Source organism: Schistocerca serialis, chromosome 6, assembly GCF_023864345.2.
Source record: "Schistocerca serialis cubense isolate TAMUIC-IGC-003099 chromosome 6, iqSchSeri2.2, whole genome shotgun sequence".
Classification (NCBI taxonomy): domain Eukaryota; kingdom Metazoa; phylum Arthropoda; class Insecta; order Orthoptera; family Acrididae; genus Schistocerca; species Schistocerca serialis.
The window spans coordinates 364869220-364884487 of NC_064643.1; the positions used below are offsets into that span (position 1 = coordinate 364869220).

General features: G+C 43.7%; 1 protein-coding gene across 1 annotated transcript in view; it reads left to right on the forward strand.

Moving 5' to 3' along the window:
• The first annotated feature begins 5650 nt into the window (after positions 1–5650).
• LOC126484874 (neuronal acetylcholine receptor subunit alpha-7-like) overlaps positions 5651–15268 on the forward strand; it is a 392787-nt gene continuing 383169 nt past the window's right edge. The window contains exon 1 of the mRNA XM_050108470.1: positions 5651–5852. Within this exon, the coding sequence (XP_049964427.1) occupies positions 5651–5852 (202 nt within the window). The remainder of the gene's footprint in view (positions 5853–15268) is intronic.

Here is a 15268-nt window from a genome sequence, read left to right on the forward strand (position 1 = left end):
GCCAGTATGGCGATGACGAATACACCCTTCCAATGCGCGTTCACCGCGATGTCGACAAACACGGATGCGACCATCTTGGTGCTGTAAACAGAACCTGGATTCATCCGAAAAAATGACGTTTTGCTATTCGTGCACACAGGTTCGTTGTTGAGTACACCATCGCAGGCGCTCCTGTCTGTGATGCAGCGTCAAGGGTAACCGCAGCCATGGTCTCCGAGCTGATTAGTCCATGGTGCCGCAAACGTCGTCGAACTGTTCGTGCAGATGGTTGTTGTCTTGCAAACGTCCCCATATGTTGACTCAGGGATCGAGACGTGGCTGCACGATCCGTTACAGCTATGCAGATAAAATGCCTGTCATCTCGACTACTAGTGATACGAGGCCGTTGGGATCCAGCACGGCGTTCCGTATTACCCTCCTGAACCCACCGATTCCATATTCTGCTAACAGTCATTGGGTCTCTATCAACGCGAGCAGCAATGTGGCGATACGTTAAACCGCAATCGCGATACGCTACAATCCGACCTTTATCAAAGTCGGAAACGTGATGGTACGCATTTCTCCTCCTTACACGAGGCATCGCAACAACGTTTCAGCAGCCAACGCCGGTCAAGTGCTGTTTGTGTATCAGAAGTCGGCTGGAAACTTTCCTCATGTCAGCACGTTGTAGATGTCGCCATCGGCGCCAACCTTGTGTAAATGCTCTGAAAAGCTACTCAGTTACATATCACAGCGTCTTCTCCTGTCGGTTAAATTTTCGCGTCTATAGCACGTCATCTTCGTGGTGTAGCAATTTTAATGGTCAGTAGTGTAGTAACGGGCTCGTCCACCATTGGAACGCGGTACAACAGCTAGTCTACGCGGTATGGATTCGACAAGTCCTTTCTACATTTACGGAGCGTGTATCAGATATCTGTATGCAAGTCTCACAAATTAAAGCCAACGCGGAGCTAGCATCCGACAGGGTCACAGATGTGTTCCATCGCGTTAAGATTAGTCGAATTTGGTAGCCAAGGCATCAAGGCATTTTACCATCAATAACAAGCGTCAAAACGGTGACAGGTATTAGTTATCACAGGGTTGCTGTATCGAGATTGAATACTGTAACCCCCAAATCCTCCAGAAATAAACGAAAAATATACCTGTTCAAGAAACCGGGTAAAAATTCACTTGGCGCCTTCGTGAGAGACAATCTCCACTCCTTCTAAATTAACAATATAAATGATTTTTTACCAAATGAATTAACAAACGACCTAGGTGATCCTTGGAACAGAAAACGTGTCAGAACACTGTTGCAGAAACAACGAAAAAAAGCCAAATTTAAAAGGACGCAAAATCTCCAAGATTGACGATCTTTCACAGAACCTAGAAATTTAGCGCGGACTTCAGTGCGAGGTGCTTGCAACAGTTTACACAACGAAACTTTGTCTCCAAACCTGGCAGAAAAACCATAGACGTTCTGGTCGTATGTGAAGTATGCTAGCGGCAAGACACAATCAGTGTCTTCTCTGCGCGATAACAGTGGATATACTATCGATGACAGTGCTGCCAAAGCAGAGTTACTAAACAGAACCTTCAGAAATTCCTTCAGTACAGAAGACGAAGTGAATATTTCCGAATTCGAATCAAGGACTGCTGCTAACATGAGTGACTTAGAAGATGATATCCTCGGAGTAGGGAAGCAACTTAATCACTTAACAAAAGCAAGTCTTCCGGTCCAGATTGTATACCAGTTAGGTCCCTTTCATAGTATGTTGATACAATAGCTCCATACTTAACAATCATATACAGCCGTTCGCTTGGCAAAAGATCCGTAGCCAAAGACTGGAAAGTTTCCCAGGTCACACTAATACTCAAAAAAGGTAGTAGAAGTAATCCACTTAATTACAGGCTCATATCAGTAACGTCGATATGCCGCAGGATTTTGGAACAGATATTGTGTTCGAACATGATGAATTACCTCGAAGAGAACGGTCTATCGACACATAGTCAACACAGATTTACAAAACATCGTTTCTGTGAAATGCCTTTTCAAATAGATTCCGTATTTCTAGATTTCCAGAAGGCTTTATGACACTCTACCACACAAGCGGCTTGTAGTGAAATTGCGTGCTTATGGAATATTGTCTCCGTAATGTGACTGGATTCGTGATTTCCTGTCAAAGAGGTCGCATTCGTAGTAATTGACGGAAAGTCATCGACTAAAACAGAAGTATTTTCTGGCGTTCCCCAAGGTAGTGTTATAGGCACTTTGACGTTCCTTATCGACATAAAAGATATAGGAGACAATTTGAGCAATCCTCTTAAGTTGTTTGCAGGTGATGCTGTCGTTTAGTAGTTTCGACTGGTAAAGTCATCGCAAGATCATACCAAATTGCAAAACGATTTAGAAAAGATATCTGTATGGTGCGAAAATTGGCAATTGACCCTAAATAACGAAAAGTGTGAGGTCATCCACATGAGTGCTAAAAGGATACACGATAACTCAGTCTAATCTTAAGTCAGTAAATTCAACTAAATGACTAGGAATTACACTTACGAACAACTTAAATTGGAAGGAACACATAGAAAATGTTGTGGGGAAGGTTAACCAAAGACTGCGTTTTATTGGCAGGACACTTAGAAAATGTAACAGATCTACTGAAGAGACTGCCTACACTACGGTAGTCCGTCCTCTTTTAGAATACTGCTACACTGTGTGGGATGCTTACCAAATGGGAGTGACAGAGTACATCGAGAAAGTACAAAGAAGGGCAGCACGTTTTGTATTATCGCGAAAAACGGGAGAGAATGTCGCTGAAATAATCCAGGATTTGGGGTGGACATCATTAAGACAAAGGCATTTAATGTTGCGGGGGAATCTTCTCACGAAATTTCAATCACGAGCTTTCTCCTTTGTTTGCGAAAATATTTTGTTGACGCCGACATACATAGGGAGAAGCGATCATCATGGTAAAATAAGGGAAATCAGAGCTCGCTCGAAAAGATACAGGTGTTCGTTTTTTCCGCGTGCTGTACGAGATTGGAATAATACAGAATTATTGCGAGGGTGGTTCAGTGAACCCTTTGCCAGGCATGTAGATGTAGACTACAGCACGGTTCTGGGCTTGCGATACAGCCACCGCTGTGAGGGAGAGATCAGGCATGAGGGACGCAGGTAGTGCGCAAAATATTCGTGTTGTCCGCAGCTAGCATGTTCCAGTTGACGCCCAGGTGACTGTCCTCCATAGCATGATACCACACGCTCGCAATAGGGGGGAGGGGGGAGGAGGAGATGGACCAATAGAAGATTGGAATAAATACACACCAGGGCAATGCCAGGTACTCGGCTAGTATCTGATACACTATTTTTGTCGCGTTCTTGCGATTTCGTAATTCCCCTAGAAACCATGGAAATCAGCTTCTTCAACTGAGAAGGAAGACAGCGCATACGAGAGATGGACTCTGACGTGTGAATGTTCGTGAAAATACACTTCCCCATATTCCTGGTAACTGGATCCTCTGGCAAAGTAACATAGCATTATTTCCACTTCGCGAATTAAGCAGTATATACCTGTAGATTACCATAGCTGTTAATGGCTGCGCTGAGACCTACAATGAGTGAAGAAGTGTCAGAGACAGACAGTAAGAGATATATTTTAGAATAAAAATCCGTCGACTGTCTGTATTTCGATTTTTAGGTTTTATTATCGATTCATATCGGAAATGATATCTAAAAATCGAAATAAAAACAGATTAGATGTAATGGAAATAGAATCTAAAAACTCAGATATAGACTGATTAGATTTTAGGTTTCAATTCCGATAAGTATCCGAAATAAAACTAGAAAACAGAAGTCTAGACCGTTCCCGGAGTTTTATTCATAAAATATACTTGCTTTATTAGAAATGTTAAAGAATCCAGCCTTTCACCACGCCTTCCACCATGATGAGCGAAGTGTAAGACTTTAATCGTTGAAAGTGGCCTGATGATCTTTACCAGCTCAGAAAAGCATTTCATGCCTGTTCTGAAATAATTCTGGTACTCGTTGGAGCCCAGCTCCTCCGGCAATGAAATACGGTTGAAATTATTTCTTTGAGAAAATCATTTCCAATAGCATTCTCTGATCATTGTAGGCCTGTCCGCCCCCGGTAGCTGAATGGTCAGGGTGACGGATTGTCAATCTTCTGGGCCCGGGTTCGATTCCCGGCTGGGTCGGGGAATTTTCTCCGCCCAGGGACTGGGTGTTGTGTTGTCCTCATCATCATCCTTATCGACTGCAGGCGCCGAAGTGGCGTCAGATTGAAAGACCGGCACCCTGCGAACGGCCTGCCCGTCGGGGGGCCCTAGCCATACGATTAAATAAATAAATAAAATAAAATAAACAGGCCTGTGCAGTTGTGAAACAGTCAAGTCAAATCCAAGGTTCTGCGTCTTTGTTATACCAAGCGGCATCTCCAAGAACCTAGCAAACAGCTGCGAGCGATATGAATAGGGCGGTGTTGCGATCGCTGAGTGCAGTTGATCCGGCCGTGTGGAGTCTAATTGTAAATTGTAAGCTTTCACGGCCGGAATCGTCACAAATAATAAAATATTCCGGCCTGTTATGCCTTAGTCGAAGGGATTTCACTTTAAAACCCGACGATTCGTCCCCATCTGCAGAGGACAATTTCAAGGAGGATCGTAGCTTTGTTGAATGTCCGGTTCGCTAATGAGCCAGTGAGCGAAGCTGTGAATCAGACATTCAACAAAACTACGATCCTCCTTAAAAATGTCCTCCGCAGATGGGGACGAAAAGTCGGGTAAATCGTGTGGAGTTTGCATAGATAAACAGATATATTACATGGGCTAGATATTACGAATTGAGGCGTTTTCGTTGGTATGTTCGACTTCTATGCATTGCAGCAGCTAATTAAAGCACTACCAACTTCTTTACCTCTCTACCAGATGTCAGAGGCAAGTAAATTCTTTGTTAGGAGACACTCAGCTATGTTTTATATCAACTGTCTGTTACAGTGCTTCGAGAACAAATTCTTAACGCAAGGTTTTATAAATACAGTGTCATGAGTTGATGTGCTGCAGGTTCAGATTCTCTTGATTCATTCTAATATGTATTTCCAATGATTTTCCTAAATCACTTATAGTGACTGCTAGGATGGCTTTTTCAAAAAGCCAATATGGCTTATTACGCTTTTCCACATCTTTTCACCTGGAAGATCTGTATTTCTTTCGTCCTTTCTTACACCTTAGTAAGCCAATGCTACTTCATGGACTCATAATAACAGGGATTTGAACGAAACTGACCATAATTCAGCGGGGAAAGCTAAGGTACTGTACACTCCTTAGTCTCGACCTCCGTGCCATCCCTCGATTTCATTTCCTTGTGGCTAGCGGAGGCGGCTCTCCAGCCACGCCCGACGCCCCGTTGCACCCTTGCATCTAACATTGCCCGTCCAGCCAACGAAGGGCGGGCAATCAGTGGCTGCGTGCCCAAAGCTTTCGGGGCAGAGTGCCCTCAGTTCTATCAAGAAAACGAACGGGACAGTTATCATAAACGTTTACGACGCCGGACATTACTGCGACGTCGCCCACTAGAATACGGAAGAGCCGAACGTCCGCTTTGGCCGGCCGGTCATTCGTTGCCCGGACTCCAGAGGGAGGGAAATCTGGAATGGCGCGGTCTCCCCAGCGGCCGGCAGAGCAGCTCGATTTGGGAACAACAGTCGTACGAAATGGGCAGGAGAAAGAGCTTAGTATTTACGACAGTCATCAAGCCGAACGGACGTGCGTCGATATCTACGAGCTGTCTGCACTGGGCAGGAAGTCGATGGATAGTTCACGAGAGCAGACAACAATACACTCTGGAAGAAGAGGTGAAGCAAAGCGTAGGCAAACGTACGACGTAAATCTGACTCTGCCTGTATTATAGCCCCAGGAAACATATTACTTTTATACTTTTTTTAGATTTATTTGTGTTGTTGGTGTTATAGTCTTCAACCTAGAGAATAGTTTGATGCAGGTCTTTGCGATAAAAAATGAAAGCCGCGCGGGATTAGCCGAGCGGTCAAGTCGCTGCAGTCATGGACTGTGCGGCTAGTCCCGGCGGAGGTTCGAGTCATCCCTCGGGCATGCGTGTATGTGTTTGTCCTTAGGATAATTTATGTTAAGTAGTGTATAAGCTTGGGGACTGAAGGCCTTAACAGTCAAGTACCATAAGATTGCACACACATTTGAACATTTTTTGAAGAAATGAAAACAAAAACAATGTGTCCAAAATTTGTAAAGGTTAAAATTTGTATTCCATCACGGTTGTTACAAAGACTTGTTTGCGGGGTGGGGGTTGGGAGGGCGGGGGCGAATGCCCCCTTGAAAAATTTTACTAAAATGTTAAGACTTTATCATATATTAGTTTAAAATCATTCTGCAAGCTTTCTGAAAAACTACATGTTTCATTTAACACAAGACACTTTTCATTCGTTTTCCTAAGAATTTGTTCACGATGGCTGGCATCCGGCTTGACTGTAGAAAATATTCCAGCGAGGAAAATGCGCCATTCACAGCCTGACCGTAACAGCTTGCCAGTGACACTGTGCGTTGAATACACAGGAGGAACTGACAAGCCACAGCAATTTGAGAGAAGACGAGACCAAAGGGGGAAAATTCTTATTAAGAAAAATAACAGAAAGACTGACTTTCTCGAAAGTAGGTGGGCAAAACAGGAAGCTATAACATTCCCCCATTTGTATAGTCGCATCACAGTCTCAGATATAAGTGAAATACAAATAAAGATCAGTGCACACTTCTGTACTATCTCACAAATCCGGCATTGCCCGGATATACATTTTGCCAATTCTCTGTTAGAAACGAAAAGCAAAGAACTGTGTTTGTAGTGTATTATCCCGGACAGTTTTTGTATGCTGAGCGCAGTCGCTTCGCGTGTCTACAACACGATTTTGTATACGTCTCTATGTCAACGTCTCTTCATACACTGTGTGATCAAAAGTATCCGGACACATGGCTGAAAATGACTTACAAGTTCGTGGCGCCCTCCATCGGTAATGCCAGAATTTATTATGGTTTTGGCCCACCCTTATCCTTGATGACAGCTTCCACTCGCATAGGCATGCGTTCAATCAGGCGCTGGAAGATTTCTTGGGGAACGGCAGCCCATTCTTCAGGGAGTGCTGCACTGAGGAGACGTATCGATGTCGGTCGGTGAGGCCTGTCACGAAGACGGTGCTCCAAAACATCCCAAAGGTGTTCTAGAGGATTCAGATCAGGAATCTGTGCAGGCCAGTCCATTACAGGGATGTTTTTGTGTAACCACTCTGCCATAGGCGGTGCACTATGAACAGGTGCTCGATCGTGTTGAAAGATGCTATCGCCTCCCCGAATTGCTCTTCAACAGTGGGAAGCAAGAAGATGCTTAAAACATCAATGTAGGCCTGTGCTGTGATAGCGCCACGCAAACCAACAAGGGGTGCAAGCCCCCTCCATGAAAAATAGGACCACACACCACAACACCACCTGCTCCGAATTTTACTGTTGGCCCTACACACGCTGGCAGATGACGTTCAGCGGGCATTCGTCATACCCAACCCCTGCCATCGGATCGCCACATTGTGTACCGTGGTTCGTCACTCCACACAACGTTTTTCCACTGTTCAATCGTCCAATGTTTACGCTCCTTACACCAAGCGAGGCGTCGTTTGGGATTTACTGGCGTGATGTGTGGTTTACGAGCAGCCGCTCGACCATTAAATCCAAGTTTTCTCACCTCCCGCCTAACTGTCATAGTACTTGCACAACTGCCTGACGCAGTTTGGAATTCCTGTGTGATGGTCTAGATAGATGTCTACCCATTACACATTATGACCCTCTTCAACTGTTGGCGGTCTCTGTCAGTCAGCAGATGAGGTCGGCCTGTAGGCTTTTCTACTCTATGTGTCCCTTCACGTTTTCAATTCACTATCACATCGGAAACAGTGGACCTAGTGATGTTTAGGAGTGTGGAAATCTCGTGTGCAGGCGTATGACACAAGCCACCTGACCACGTTCGAAGTCCGTGAGTTCCGTGGAGCGCCCTATTCTGCTCTCTCATGATGTCTAATGACTACTGAGGTCGCTGATATGGAGTCCTGGCAGTAGGTGGCAGCACAATGCATCCAATATGAAAAACGAATGTTTCTGGTTGCGTCCGAAAACTTTCGATTGCGTAGTGTAGCTGTATAGATGACGATTGTTTTCGCCTACAGCCATTTGCACTGCGCAGCTAAAAGCTGTGAAAAGGGCTACCAAGTGCAAGGAATTCAAGTTGAATGGACTGCAGTAGTATGGTAATAGTAAAGAACAAATGTATTAAAACTTCATGCCTGATCAACACTTTTTCATGCATCTCATTGTTTACGAAGTAATATCTCTTGAACAATGTGTCGTACAATAATATATTTGTGAAGATACATTCAGAGGCACATGTGGATACTGTCTGCAGACAAAATGCGACAATTTTTCACGCATTTTTTGTTTATGACGTCGATCTCCAGAACTAAGTGTGGTACCATGATATAATTTTGTAGGTGCATTTAGCTGCATATGTGGATGCTGTACGCGAAATTTATCGCGAATAGAGTTAGTATCATCGAGGTAATAAATTTTATCATCATACATGATGCGACAGTTTTCGAAGTAACTGTGATACGTAAATGTTTCGTACCCCTACAGTGACTGTTGCCAGACAGTATGCCTTGTGTGTACCGATTTTGGTTGAAATCGGTGTAAAGGTTTAGGAGGGGGCGTGGAACACACACACACACACACACACACACACACACACACACACACACACACACACACACACACAATGTCTAAGGCGCTGCGCGGCTGGTCCTCGCAGAGGTTCGAGTCCTCCCTTGGGCATGGGTGTGTATGTTTGTCCTTAGGGTAATTTAGGTTACATAGTGAGTAAGCTTAGGGACTGATGACTTTAGCTGTTAAGTCCCATAAGATTTCACACACATTTGAAAAAATTTTTTTTGAACACGCACACACACACGCACACACCTACATTTTCCTAACATGTACGGATAATTTATGAAGCTGTCAAAGTTGTGGGAGTTTGTTACAGTTTAATTCTTAAAACTCAGATTATTATTATCTTTTTGAACAAATGCTTTTCATATTCTGTATTTATCTGGAATGCAATTTCTTCGACGTTATGTTAAAGCGATGTACTAAGCACTGACGTGAGTAAATTACATGAAATGTTCTAATAATAGTAATAACAGTATCTTTTTATTATTTTTATACCTGAGGCTTGTTAAATGTGAAAAGTAGAGGAAGTTATATTTGGAAGGGGTAGGGAGCAGTATCTGTGGAACTCCGCCCCCCGCTCCCCTCCCCTGACCCATGTCTATTGTTATCAGTAATTTAAAAAGTATACTTTTGTTCACTACACATCTATTTCCACTGTTGTGCCGATGTCAAGGTATATTATAGTCAATATACATTCTTTCGAATGCCGACAAGCAACGTAATCTGTCTTACCAACGTCTTTAATTAGGTACTGTTAACAACAGCATTACTTCTGGACATACACCATTGAACCTAGCCAAAATGAATATGTTGGCTGTACTACAATGCTTTTAATGCACAACAGGCCTGTAGTGAATACAGCAAAGGTTAAAATTTTTGACGACAGCCCGCGTGGAATAACGGTTATACCGTACAGACAACTTACGGAAATGTAGCCGGGTGACGTCTGCATTTCCGTAAATTGTTTGAGCGTTTTATACGCTGATAGAAATTCATGTTTCACAATGACTCTTTAACCTTTATCAAATTCTTCATGACTGTGGAACCAACAGCACAGAAAATGAAATTTTGTCAAAATGTTAATCTCCTGTCTACATCCATATGTCTGTAAATGCAGGTCTATTACAAATGATTGAAGCGATTTCATAAATTCACTGTAGCTCCATTCATTGACATATGGTCACGACACGTTACAGATACGTAGAAAAACTCATAAAGTTTTGTTCGGCTGAAGCCGCACTTCAGGTTTCTGCCGCCAGAGCGATCGAGAGCGCAGTGAGACAAAATGGCGACAGGAGCCGAGAAAGCGTGTCGTGCTTGAAATGCAATCACATCAGTCAATCATAAGAGTGCAACGACACTTCAGGACGAAGTTCACAAAAGATCCACCAACTGCTAACTCCATTCGGCGATGGTATGCGCAGTTTGAAGCTTCTGGATGCCTCTGTAAGGGGAAATCAACGGGTCGGCCTGCAGTGAGCGAAGAAACGGTTGAACGCGTGCGGGCAAGTTTCACGCGTAGCCCGCGGAAGGCGACGAATAAAGCAAGCAGGAAGCTAAACGTACCACAGCCGACGGTTTGGAAAATCTTACGGAAAAGGCTAAAGCAGAAGCATTTCTTAAACAGGAGATTGGAAAACCGATGGATCGGTCGTGGTGGAGATCATGATCAACGATTTATGTCATGGCCTCCACGATCTCCCGACTTAACCCCATGCAATTTCTTTCTGTGGGGTTATGTGAAAGATTCAGTGTTTAAACCTTCTCTACCAAGAAACGTGCCAGAACTGCGAGCTCGAATCAACGATGCTTTCGAACTCATTGATGGGGTCATGCTGCGCCGAGTGTGGGAGGAACTTGATTATCGGCTTGATGTCTGCCGAATCACTAACGGGGCACATATCGAACATTTGTGAATGCCTAAAAAAACTTTTTGAGTTTTTGTATGTGTGTGCAAAGCATTGTGAAAATATCTCAAATAATTAAGTTATTGTAGAGCTGTGAAATCGCTTCAATAATTTGTAATAACCCTGTAGTAGACACTGTTGATAACAGACAGAAAGCGATGGAAATGTGGCGAACGAGGACCAGCCGCACAGGGGGAAAATCTAATGAAAATCTTTTGAAAGAGATCAGTGAGCAGGGAAAAATCATGGAAAATTATCCAAATAAAGAAATCGAAATATTTTTACATTTATTTAGATGCAACTAATTTTAACAGGCTGTCGGAAGTGAAATAATTTGGGAAGGAAAACGAAGGGAAGATCAGAAAAGATAACAGGCGAATATCAATTGGAAGTAACTAAGTGCCAAAATTATTACGTAATGAAGAAGACAATACGAAATTTAGAAGAGTGGTTGCGGCCCTTTTGAAGATGTTTACAACCCTGTACTACCAAATTAACTATTCCTTGATGCCTCAGCATGCGTACTTTTAGTCAGGTCGGGCCATAACGCTGTTTCCTTCCGCAAACCATGCAGTACTCAACCTAACAGAATTCACTCAGAATTATTTGATCAATTTAATATTCACCATACATTTGTAGCATTACATTTCAAAAGCACTCCCGTCTGAATTGTTTACTGTCTACGTTTCAAGTCAATATGAAGCTGCACATAGTTTCAGAGAAAGACTTCGTAATACTTAGATATGTATGTTACGCTACTTTTAAAAGACATCAACGTCGCTTTCTGTTGATAAATTTATTTATATTGGGTACTAAGCCTCTAAATAAAAGATGAAAGAAACTGTGAGACCACAGTCGGCGAACAATTACACACAACAAGGTTCCTTTCGGAGAATGCTGATGCATTAGCTCCATACTTAACAATCATATACAACCGTTCACTCGAGGAAAGATCCGTACCCAAATACTGGAAAGTTGCACAGGTCACACCAATATTCAAGAAAGGTAGTACGAGTAATCCACTAAATTACAGGCCCATATCGTTAACGTCGATATGCAGCAGGATTTCGGAACATATATTGTATTCGAACACTATGAATTATCTCGAAGAAAACGGTCTATTGACACAGTCGACCTGGGTTTAGAAAACATCGTTCCTGTAAAACGCAACTCGCTCTTTATTCACAAGAAGTGTTGAGTGCTGCTGACAAGGGATTTCAGATCGATTCCGTATTTCTGGATTTCCAGAAGGCTTTTGACACTGTACCACACAAGCGGCTTACAATGAAATTGCGTGCTCGTGGAATATCGTCTCAGTTATGTGTCCTGTCAGAGAGGTTACACTTCTCAGTAATTGACGAAAAGTCATCGAGTAAAACAGAAGTGATTTCTGGCGTCCCCCAAGATAGTGTTATAGGCCCATTGCTGTTCCTTATCTATATAAACGATTTGGGAGACAATCTGAGCATCCGTCTTCGGTTGTTTGCAGATAACGCTGTCGTTTATCGACTAATAAAGTCACCAGAAGATCAAAACAAACTGCAAAACGATTTAGAAAAGATATCTGAATGGTGCGAAAAGTGACAGTTAACCCTAAATAACGAAAAGTGTGAGTGCTAAAAGGAACACGTTCAACTTCGGTTACACGATAAGTCAGTCTAATATAAAAGCCGTAAATTCAACTAAATACCTAGGTATTACGATTACGAGCAACTTAAAATTGGAAGGAACACATAGAAAATGTTGCGGGGAAGGCTAACCAAAGACTGCGTTTTATTGGTAGGACACTTAGAAAATGTAACAGACCTGCTATGGAGACTGCCTACATTACGCTTGTCCGTCCTCTTTTAGAATACTGCTGCGCGGTGTGGGATCCTTACCAGATAGGATTGACGGAGTACCTCGAAAAAGTTCAAAGAAGGTCAGCACGTTTTGTATTATAGCAAAATATGGGAGAGAGTGCACAGAAGTGATACAGGATTGGGGCTTAACATCTTTAAGGGAAAGGCGTTTATCGTTTCGACGGAATCTTCTCACGAAATTCCAATCACCAACTTTCTCCTCCGAATGCGAAAATATTTTGTTGACACCGACCTACATAGGCAGGAACCATCACCACGATAAAATAAGGGAAATCAGAGCTCGAACAGAAAGATATAGATGTTCATTCTTGCCGGCCGAAGTGGTCGAGCGGCTCTAGGCGCTTCAGTCTGGAACCGCGCGACCGCTACGGTCGCAGGTTCAAATCCTGCCTCGGGCCTGGGTGTGTGTGATGTCCTTAGGTTAGTTAGGTTTAAGTAGTTCTAAGCTCTAGGGGACTGAAGACCTCAGATGTTAAGTCCCATAGTGCTCAGAGCCATTTGAACCAATTTTTGTTCATTCTTTCCGCGCGCTATACGAGATTGGAATAATAGAGAATTGTGAAGGTGGTTTGATGAACCCTCTGCCAGGCACTTAAATGTGATTTGCAGAGTATCCATGTAGACGTAGATGTAGATGACTGTCAAGCGTGCTGATAGGGCAATATATTTCAGAGGGCGAGTAACACAGTTCATGGCCAGATGCCGGGCGGTAGAAAGCCAGGGGAAGCACAGCTTCCCAGATCCGTGTTGTCAGTAGACAGCACTAACATCAGAGTCAGCCAGGGGTGCTCAGTGACTACGAACATGGAGTAGTTGTAGATGTCATCTGAGTAACAAATCCATCAAGGACGTTCAACCTTTCAATAATTGGCTAAGTCGACTGTAGATTATTCGATTGTGGCGTGGAAACGTGAATGAACACCCACTCCAAACCACAGGTAGACATTACGTGCTGACGGACGGGGACCGTCGGGCAATGCGGGGCGTGGTTGTAACAAATCGCATGAAATCAGCTTCCACTAGCCCAGCTACCACAAAGACTGTGCATAAGGAGCTAAAAAGAATGGCGTAGAAAGGTCGGACAGTTCCTCATAAGCCATACATTTCTGTTATTACTGCTAAGCGACGCTTGAGGTGACGTCAAGAGCGATGCCACCGGACGGTGGATGATGGGAAACGAATGATTTGGAGTGTTGAATCACACTACACCCTGTGGCAACCCGATGGATGAGTTTGAGGTGGCGAATGCCTTGGCAACGTTTCCTGCCATCTTCTGTAGTGCCCGCAGGGAAGTTAGGAGGAGATGGTGTTACAGCATGCAAGTGTTTCTTTTTGTTGGTAGTGTGTGGTCCCCATTTTTGAGCTTAAGAAAATGCTGAATGTGGAAGGATGTGAACACACAGCACAGCTTTGTGTACTGCGACAGTCGAGGAGGAACAGTTCGGAGAAGATGGTTGTTTGTAGCAGTATGACATTGGACCCTGACATAAAACAGTACCTGTGAGGCACCTATTTTTGGGCAATAACATTCCTGAAACGGACTGTCTGCTCTGAGTCTCTTTCAGAACTCAGTGAAACATCTTTTGGATGAATCTGAAACTCGACTTCGCTCCAGACTCTAGATTACCTTCTATGTTTCGGCTCGTGAAATATATCCAGATCCTATTGGTCAGATAATACAGGATGACAATTACTTCACTATATGAAATAAAAGCGTCATAACTTGTGAACGGTTTGCATTAGGACGTTCGAACTGCATGGTTGTCCGTGGGGCGTGATGGGAGTTAGTACGTGCAGGCATATGGTTTGGTTTAGCGTCGCAGTTCATTTTCATTTGGAGTGGTCCTTCAATAAGAAAAAATTGGCGCATTTGGTGGTCTGAGACTCCGTACTTCGCGATGCAGAAGTCTCTTCATCCTCAACGGGTGACTGTGTGGTGTGCAGTGTCCAGTCACGGAATAATCGGTGCGATATTCCTTAATGGCACGGTGACTACCGAACGATACGTGAAGGTTTTGAAAGATGATTTCATCCCCATATCAAAAGTGACCCTGATTTCGAGACAATGTGGTTCATCAACGACGGAGCTCGACGCCATCGAAGCAGGAGACTGTTTGAGGTCCTGGAGCAGTTTGGGGACCGGACTCTGGCTCTGGGGTACACAGAAGCCGCTGGCATGGGTCTCGATTGGCCGCCATATTCTTCGGAATAGAATACATGCTACTCCTTTCAAGGAGACAAGGTGGACAAGGTGTACAGCAACAACCCCAAAGCCACTGCTGAACTGAAAACAGCCATTCATGAGGTCATCGACAGCACCGATGTTCCGACACTTTTTCGAAGCACGCAGAATTTCGATATTCGACTGCGCCACGTCATTGCCAATGATGGCATGCATATCGAACACGTCATAAACTAAATCCGAATACCTGTAGTGACGTTTACATGTTGGATAAAATGTGTGCATGCCGTAGTTTGTAACTAATTTACGTTTTTTTTTCGTATAGTTCAATAATCGTCACCTTGTACAATCAGCGCAGTATGGTTAATCGACGTGACAGAATAGCATAATTATTGAGATGTTGCGTTTGGACGTGCCCATGACATCGTTAATGACGTTACCCGATTTGCTGGTGTACTACTCAACTGTCCAACCTGACCACACCGGAATGATGTACCACTCGCAGCCATATAATACGGCTTAAGAAA